The sequence below is a fragment of the Dipodomys spectabilis genome, unplaced genomic scaffold (genome assembly GCF_019054845.1).
Source record: "Dipodomys spectabilis isolate Male_0828 unplaced genomic scaffold, ASM1905484v1 ptg000671l, whole genome shotgun sequence".
Taxonomy (NCBI): domain Eukaryota; kingdom Metazoa; phylum Chordata; class Mammalia; order Rodentia; family Heteromyidae; genus Dipodomys; species Dipodomys spectabilis.
Window position 1 is genome coordinate 733,654 of NW_024871348.1, and position 9,382 is coordinate 743,035.

The 9,382-nt window shown below is 49.6% G+C and overlaps 1 protein-coding gene across 1 annotated transcript; it reads left to right on the forward strand.

The window, feature by feature from the left end:
* Nucleotides 1-1,493: 1,493 nt before the first annotated feature.
* On the forward strand, nt 1,494-8,997 carry LOC122101684 (ubl carboxyl-terminal hydrolase 18-like). The gene is made up of 6 exons (XM_042672159.1): nt 1,494-1,499; nt 1,655-1,906; nt 2,434-2,604; nt 4,854-4,985; nt 5,682-5,731; nt 8,317-8,997. Exons 1-6 carry the CDS (start codon nt 1,494-1,496, stop codon nt 8,360-8,362), a joined length of 657 nt encoding a protein of 218 aa, XP_042528093.1. The 3' UTR covers nt 8,363-8,997.
* The last annotated feature ends 385 nt before the right edge of the window (nt 8,998-9,382 follow it).

Sequence of the window (9,382 nt, forward strand, 5' to 3'; positions counted from 1 at the left end):
ATCAATCTGGTGAGGTTAGGGCTAGCATTTGGATTATGGGAATAGGTCAGGCTTAAGGTCAGGAAAGGGTGTAGGGAAAATATGGTAGACAAAGGGTGAGGTTGGGGATGCACTTGAGGAAATGTTAGAGTAAGGGTCCAGGAAAGGTTTAGGGTTAGGGAATGTGTGAGGAAGAACTCTGTGGGATGGGTTGGGGTTATGGATATGGTATGAATATGGAGGCTCAGTGGTACAGCGCTTGCCTTGCATGCCTGAGGCCCTGGGTTCGATTCCTCAGCATCACAGAAGCAAAAAGAAAAAAAGCCGCAAGTGGCGCTGTGGCTCAAGTGGTAGAGCGCTAGCCTTGAGCTGAAGAGCTGAGGGACAGCGCCCAGGCCCAGAGTTCAGGCCCCACAACCAGACCCAAAAATAAATAAATAAATAAAAAAGTAAAGCAAAAAAAAAAAGGAGTAATTTTTTTTCTTTGCTGAGAAGAAATGCCGTCTGGCGCTCCATCTGGTGGTCTGCGCCTCCCTTCAGAGTTCTGGCTTGGCCAGGTGCAAGCTGGGAACAGAGCAGCGGATGGAGCGAGGAGGCGCCGCTCCTGTGCTCTGGAGAGTCCCTGGAGCTGGTCTGTTCTACGGAATCCAGTGGGGCCAGGCGGGGCATGCCCGGCAGCCCCCGGCCGGCCCGTCAGCATGTGCCCACCTCTCTGCGCCGCTCAGGGAGTTCAGCTCCTGCTCTGGCTTTTCTGTGGCAAGCCTTTCCCCCTCCACTGAGGCTGCCGGTGTACCATACCCTTCAGAGTGCGTAGAGCACAGCCTTGTTCCCTTCCCGAGGCTTAAGTTTAAGAGGCGCTGTCAAATCCACCACCAAGAATGCTTCTCCCTACCTGAGCGCCTGACATGTGGTACCTCCTGACCTTTTTTGGAAGTTGGGAGAGTCAAAGGCAAGGTGGTGAGTGTTCACGTAGCTAGGGGTCGTGAGGACATGGGACTTGTCCAGCGAACGCACTGATGTGCTGTTCCTTTTTTTTAACCAGTGTTTGTCCAGCACGATGCTGCTCAGCTCTACCTCACGTTCTGGAACCTTCTTAAGGATCAAATAGATGATGTGGACTTGGTAAGAGCTGAAGCTGGAATCCCAGGACCTGTAGAGGTCGCTCACCATTGTGCATTTGTAGTAAGGGATCCGTGGAGACCGCTTGCCACGGTTCCTGGTGTCCTTCCCGGTACCTGCCGGGAGCGTCAGGGCTCGTCAGTCCAACAGGTCCAACTGTGGCCATAGCCTCACCCGTCCTTGGCGCCTTCTTGCAGGTAGAGAGGCTGCAGGCCCTGTACACGATCCGGGTGAAGGAGTCCCTGGTTTGCCTCCTCTGTACCAGAGAGAGCAGTAGGAACAGCAGTATGCTGACCCTCTCCCTCCCTCTCTATGACGTGGACGCAAAGCCTCTGAAAACACTGGTGAGAGACTGGGTGAGAAAGGGTCGCCCAGCAATGCCATTTCCCCCCGCCATGCCAGTTCCCCGTGTCCTTCCACCCGCGGACACTAACAACTCTGTTTCACTTGCACGGCTCTAGGTGGCCAATTTCTTTGAGCAGCAGCAGAAGTTCTATCCTGTTTCTCATTTTCTCACCCTCGTATTAACCAGGGCTCCTTGTGTTTTCTCGTCCAGTGGGTGGAAGATCCTGACAGATGTAGCGCTGTTAGTGGGGTGCTTGGGGGACTGTGGGGGAACCTGCAGCGGAGCTCAGCCCTCACCTGTGGGGTGGCCGCGTGCCCATGGAAAGGGTCTGCTGACGCGGCCTTTCCCTGCGGCCTCCGCCGGCAAGAGGAGGCCCTGCGCTGTTTTTTCCACCCCAGGGAGTTAGCCAGCAAGAGCAAGTGGTTCTGCGAGGCCTGCGGGACGAAGACGCGTGGAAGCCAGGTGCCCACCCTCAGGTTCAGATGCGTCTCCGGGGCGGGCTGTTGCTGGGCCACGGCTTTCCAGACACTTCCGGACCCTTCCTGATGGCGCATGGGGTGGGATGTGGGTGAGGCTAGTTCAGACCCTCGGGCTTCTCATAGACGGGGCTGTGGATGTCGCTTCTTGACCACAGTCTTCCACCAGGAGTGGCAGGTGACGGCATGGGGCTGGGTGGGGGCGGTGGGGTTTCCTCTTTGGTTTTAGAGACGCTCCCTACAGCAGACTCCTAGTTTCTGAGGGCCAGGCACCTCTGCGGAGCCCTGAGCAGCTCACGGCTTTTGTCTGAGGTCCATAGTGCTGTGCCGGCCAAGCGTCCCCTGAGTCTCCGGGGAGAGGAATGGATTCTGCCATGGAAGCCTTCAGCTCCCCAGTGTGTTCCCCGCACCCCTCCCCCCGGGGAGGAGAACGAGCCACCAGGCCCGGCGTGTCTCAGGATATTCCCGCAAGCGCCTCGGGGCCCCGTCTCACAGTGAGTTTTGCTTTTGCAGGTCTTGAGGATGACGCATCTGCCCCAAACCCTGACCCTTCACCTGATGCGATTCTCCATTCGGAACTCACAGACGGAGAAAGTCTGCCACTTGCTGCACTTCCCTCAGCGCTTGGATCTCAGTCAGGTTCTTCTGGCTGAGCATCAAGACTTCACTGAGGACGCAGAGCAGGTGAGGTGTTCTGGATCGATCCTACCAGACGCGGCGTCCTCCAGGTTCAGCGCTCTTACCCCTCGACTGCTAGATGGCACCGACTGGTGACTCCCCTGGTTCAGGCTCCCCAGGCCCGGGTTAGCGATTTGGTCTTCAGCTCACCTCCACAGTGTGAGGGCTCGGAGCAGCCCTGTGCTGGGTGCGCAGCGCCCCCGGGAGGGGAGCCAGGCGTGGTGAGCTCAGCCTCTGAGCACTGCTCTGTCTGAGGAAGTGTGCCCTCTGCGGGCTAGGCGGGGCCCGCACCGAGGACAGGCTGGCCTCAGGTTGCTGCGAGTCACAGAGGCAAAGGCATATTCAAGGCAGAGGGCTTAAAAACATTTTAAATTCAATTTATTTATTTATTTTTCAGCCAGTATGTTGGCACGTGCCTATCTTCTTTGCGGCCGGGAGACGTAGACCAGAGGGGCATTGGTTCAAGGCCAGTGTGAGCTACACAGTTAAGACCCTGCCTCACAAATAAAAGAAAGGCTGTTTTTGTTTTTTTCTAAGCATTATTGATTTTAATGACCATGTGGTCCCCCGGGGTCCGTGCTGGGGTTATCATTATAACAATGTCACCACAAGCCTTTGCTGTTCCTAGTGTTAGTTTCTTTAAAGATTCAGGACAAACCTGCCTTATTTCCAATGTTGACACATGGAAAGTATTTGTGTGTAGGGATTTCAGTGTGGTGCTGTGACGTACGCATGCCGGAGGAATGGTGTCTTGTGGTCTTGGCACTGACTAATGTGTCACGCTGGGCCTGTAGCAAGCACATCGCCATTCACCATCTGAGCCAAGCCGCTGGGCCTTTTTGCTTGAGTTCTGTTATCAGGCAGTGGTTTGTTTTTGTCCAGGCCTGACCTTGGACTGCTCTTCTACCTCTGCCTCTCCCAGGGACAGGCTTCCGGGTGTGCACTTGTGTCTGGCTTGTCTGTTGAGATCGGAGTCTCACTAGCTTTCTGGCCAGGCTGACTTTGTCCACAGCCTTTCTGATCTCCCCCTCTGGAGAACCTGGATTATAGGTGTGCAACCGCACCCATCCTCAAATTTTGGAAAGATTAGCTCAAGCTAGACAACATACTTATCACTTCACCTGTGTCTTTGTGGTGAGCGTATGTAAAAATTCTTTAAAAGCATTTTCCGGTGTGGAACACATCGATACTGTATGACATTGTTCTGAAACCCATTCCTCCCGTCTAACTGGAAGTTTGTGCGCTTTGATCAGCATCTTTCATTACAACCCCTAATAACCACTGTTGGGTTTCTGCTGCTATGGTTTTTTTTTTTGAAAGAAAGAAATACTCTTGACTAACAAAAAAGTCAGCCCAAACTCTCACTACTAATGTTCCCTTTTCTTTTAAACAGTTTTCTAAGATATTGAGGGAATGGAAGGAAGACTTCATGGACACATGTAGTAGAGACTTTGCGTCTGTAACATTCCTCTTCGTGTCCTACTGTCTTTGTAAGGTTTCTGTCCTGCCATTTCACTGTCCGTTTTCGGGTTCTTTTCTATCACCGTTTTGTGGATATTCTAGTTCCATTTCTTCTCCTCACCTTTTTGAATGTCACCTCATATTTCTCACAGTTTCATTAACCTCAAACTGAAGACTTTCAGACTATGTCTTCTGTTCAGATGGTGGCATGTGTCTATCAGCCCATTAATCATAGGAAGCCTGAAGCGGGGGAAATCATGTTCCAGACGTTTGCCTGGGGAAGGAAAAAACAGCACAAAACAGAGCTAGGGGCGTGATTCAATGGTAAGGCTCCTGCCTGGCACGCAGGAGGCCCTGGGTTCAAACCGCAACTTCCAAAACAAACCAACAAAAACAAAGAAGAAACCAAGGTGAAACAAAAAGTTCACAACCCCTCCCCCCCCAAACCAAACCAAAACAAATTCCCTTCCGATAACTTGTCTGCCAATGTTAAAAAACCCTTCTGCACTGTTAACAGAGACCTCCTCAGAGTTCCCACTTGGCAAAAATTGAACATCCCCCACTTACTGGTCGTGCGTCTGATATAACACAGGCATCACAGTTCTGGTTTGTGATGCTTCTCTTCAACTAGCTGTGAGATTCTGCAGGTCAAGGTCTTTTCTTCGAGCTCCTTGGAAGTGTCAGTGCCGGGCCTAGAGCAGGCAGTAAACAAGTGCCTGGCAAATATGCTTCCTCATTAAAGACCAGGGCTGGGAAAGGAGGGATGGGTCGCTTACAGCCTTGTCCTCTTCCAGCGTGAAGCACAGTATGAACTCTTCGCTGTGATAGCCCACGTAGGGATGGCAGACGTCGGTCATTACTGTGCCTACATTCGGAATCCAGCGGATGGAAGATGGCTCTGCTTCAATGACTCCAATGTTTGTTGGGTGAGAACCATCATCTAAACTTTCCTCCTTCTCTGAATTCTCAGCTCAGAGTTGAAGACGCATTATGGTCTTGTAGTTTGTGTGTAGGAGCTGGGGCGTTTTGTGGTTCAAAGCCATTCTCTAGGTTTATTGCTTTATTTATTTATTTTTTTGCTTGTCTTGGGGCTTAGACTCAGGGTCTGGGTGCTGTTCCCCAGCCTCTTTGTGTTCAAGGTGAGTGCTCTACCTACCACTTCGGCCACAGCGCCACTTCCGGTTTCTTCTGTATGTGGTACTGAGGAATGGAACCCAGGGCTTCATGCATGCTAGGCGAGCACTCTACCACTGAGCCACCTTCCCAGCCATGGTTTATTGCTTTCTAAGCATCTGTTTGTGTCAGTGTTAGGTTTCTAGTGCTCTTAGCCCCGTACCTTGAAGGTTTATGCTTTGTAGGAAACGTCTGTGGAGCGAGACGTTAAAGATGCAAGGTGTAAAACTCTGGGATAGGTGTAAGCATTTCAAGGTGAGTGGGGACATCACAGAGGGTCTCAGGATGCACGGCGTTGTGTCACCAGATGCTCTGATGCTGTGTGGTCGCCAGGGTGGGCTTCTCCATTCTCTGCAGGGGTCTAACAGGGCACATTACAGTGTCCCCTGTTCTGTCCACACGTAATAGCAGCTGCCAACCAGCTGCTGATGTCTGTGATGTTCTTCCAGGTGTCCTGGGAAGACGTCCAGTGTGCCTATGGAAATCATCACTACCGCTGGTAAGAGAAGCACTCGGGGGAATGGAGTCCACTGGGTTCTTGGAGCTTTATGAAATCTGCACGGATGAACTATTGCCTTTATCCGAGAGTCCCCACTGACTACCATTCAGCCTCATCTTTCAGCAGTCATCCCTGGCACCACACTTCCCTCAGAATTTAGACTTAAGTAAAGCACTGGCATAAGTCCCAATACCATGTCCATCATCTTCTGTAACTGTGTACCTGTATTTTCTGGTCTCTATGACCCTGTCCTAATTTATCTTCTGAGCAAGTGCCTAGTGGTGTTTTGATAATCACGGTCTTTCCTACTGCGCAAAGCTTTACTGATGGGCCCCAGCGGATTGGCGGGGCTATCTTATCAGTACCGCGCTAACCGATTGCACCGCTGGAGCTCCAAAGGCAGGGCTATCTTATTTGCTTTCGTTGCTTTTTGAGCAGGCCTCCTTTATTACACTTCAAAATGTTTGTTGATTTTGCGACTTTTCCCCTCACACCAGACCATGTGCTCTTTTTTTTTTTTTTTTTTGGTGCTGGTTCTTGGGTTTGAAGTCTAGGCCTAGGCATTGAGCTTTTTCACTGAAGGCTAGTGCTCGACCACATGAACCACAACTCCACGGCCTGCTTTTGTGTGGTTAATTTGAGATAAGAGTATCAAAGACTTTTCTGCTCTGCTGGCTTTGAACCTGAATTCTCTGATCTAAGCCTCCTGAATAACAAGGGTTACAAGTGTGAGCCAGTGGTGCCCAGAAGACCAGGGGCCAGGACCACTCTTCTCTTTCTCAGTAAGCATCAGGACATGATACTGACGTAGTCATTAACCTAGAGAGAAAAGCTGGATAAAGTTAAGGCAGAGATTTTTATATGTACTGGAGGTGGAAATGGAACTGACAGTGTAGGTACTGGAGGTGGTATTGGGGTGACAGTGTAGGTAGTGGAGGTGGTATGGGGGTGACAGTGTAGGTAGTGGAGGTGGTATTGAGGTGACAGTGTAGGTAGTGGAGGTGGTATTGAGGTGACAGTGTAGGTAGTGGAGATGGTATGGGGGTAATAGTGTAGGTAGTGGAGGTGGTATTGAGGTGACAGTGTAGGTAGTGGAGGTGGTATTGAGGTGACAGTGTAGGTAGTGGAGATGGTATGGGGGTAATAGTGTAGGTAGTGGAGGTGGTATTGAGGTGACAGTGTAGGTAGTGGAGGTGGTATTGGGGGTGACAGTGTAGGTACTGGAGGTGGTATTGGGGGTGATGGTGTTTGTACCAGGTGATATTCAGCTACATCAGAGGTTTGATTTCATAATTAATGGATTAGGTGGAGTTTATGTTTGATATCTTCCTTTTACCTACTTTTTATGTTTTCCTTTTATTTATTCTCAAAATTTCTCTTAGGTGCCTGTTCTTAGCCAATTTTTGGTTATTCATTCCCCTGTGATTTAGAATAGGGGTTAGCAAACTTTCTCTGTACAAGTTAGAGAGAAAGTACTTAGGGTTTTGGAGCATAGCTTCTGTAGCTGTTACTCAGCTTTGCCCTTGCAACATGCAGGGTGCCACAGACAGCACGTGAATGAATGAATGTAAGTGGCCATGTTCCAATTAAGTTTATTTACAAAAAACAGGGTTGGAGTTGGCTTATAGTCCCATAACATGTCTGTCCCTGGTCCTTTCCTCCTTCCTTCCTTGCTTCCTTCCTTGCTTGCTTTCTTCCTTCCTTCCTTCCTTCTTTTCCTTCCTTCCTTCCTTCCTTCCTTCCTTCCTTCCTTCCTTCCTTCCTTCCTTCCTTCCTTCCTTCCTTTCTTTCTTTCTTTCTTTCTTTCTTCCTTCCTTTCTTTCTTTCTTTCTTTCTTTCTTTCTTTCTTTCTTTCTTTCTTTCTTTCTTTCTTTCTTTCTTTCTTTCTTTCTTTCTTTCTTTCTTCTTCCTTTTAGTCCTGGTTTGAACTCAGGGCCTGGGTGCTATCCCTGAGCCTCTTTGTATTCAAGATTAATGCTGTACCACTCGAACCACAGTGCTACTTCCCAGCTTTTTCTGAGTAGTTTATTGGAGATAAGAGTCTCACAGACTTTTCTGTCCAGGCTGCCTTTGAACCATGACCCTCAGATCTCAGCCTCCTGAGTAGCTAGGATCACAGGCATGAGCCGTTAGCACCATGCTGTCCATGATTTGTACGTTAGCTAATAAGAACTTGCAGGTTAGTTTCCCAAGTCACTATTTTCTTTCCCTTTGATGAGACGGACAGGTTAGGTAGATGAAGGTTTGCTTCATTATCCTGGAAATTTGGTCCTATTGTGAATCAATAATATATCCCCTCACTAGGCACTGGTAGCTCACTCCTGTCATCCTATCTCCTGAGGAGGCTGAGATCTGAGGATTGCGGTTCAAAGCCAGCCTGGGCAGGAAAATGTTTGTGACTCTTATCTCCAAGTAACTGGCTACAGGAAAACTAGAAGTGCTTTATGGCTCAAGTGGTAGAGCCCTCGCTTTGAGCTGGGACAGTGCCCAGGCCCAGAGTTCAAGTCCCACAACCCACCCAAAAATACATATAGCCTTTCATTGTAAATGTTTAATTTTGCTATGCTGATAAATTTCTCTTATAGGCAGGAAACTGCATATCTTCTGGTTTACATGAAGATTAGAGGTTAATGGATATACTCTAAACCTTCAGAGACTGACAAATTCATTTCTTTTCCTGTCATTGGATCTGCTGAGTCTTCTAGGAGATTCTACAATGAGGAAAAACATAAAAACTGTAATAATTTAAGTCTTAAGTTATAACCATGAATGGTTACTGGTGTGGTTTGGATGTGGTTTGTCTCCAAAGGTCCTGTGACAGAGGCCTGGTCCCTTGTCTAGCAATGTTGTGGGGCAGAATCTTTTGAGAGTTGAGGCTTGTGCAGGGCATCTGTGGCTCATGCTTGAAATTCTAGCTACTCAGGAGGCTTTGAGAGTTCAAATCCAGATAGGGCAGAAAAAGCCTTGAGACTTACCTTCCATTGACAACTGAAACAAAAGCTGGAAGTGGAGCCATTGCTCAAGCGCTAATGTGCCGGCTCGGGTGAAAAAGCTCAGGGATGGACTGCACCTAAGCCCCGCGTTCAAGGCCCAGTAGTGCCCATGAACTATTTCAGCTAGGCCCCCATCTCCCTAAGTTTCCAGAGCCCTTGAAAATGTCCCACACCTGGAGAGTAAGCATTCAACACAGGAGCCTGTGTAGGAAATTCTTATCCAAACCATAACTCTTGTGAATGAGGCACAATAAGTAAATAAAGTTATTTCTTTCAAAAGGAGTGTAGTGTGCAGCTTAATGGGGTAATTAAACACATATGCTGCTAACGACTTGTGCTATAAACATATAGCTGTGAAAGCAAAGGCCACTGGATCTTTTCAAGAAGTTGCGCTCCTCGGGACCCGGGCTGCGGTGAACACTAATGCCCAGCAGAGGGCGCTCTGGGCCTGTGCGCTGTCCTCATCAGGACCCGGGGGTGCAGTGAGCACTGATGCCCACCAGAGGGCGCCCTAGGCTTGCACACTGTCCTCTCATCAGGACTCGGGGTGCAGTGGGTCCCGAGTCCCACCAGAGGGCATACTAGGCGCATGTGCACTGTCCTCTAATAGGGACTCGGGGTACGGTGAGCAGTGAAGCCCACCAGAGGGCGCTCTAAG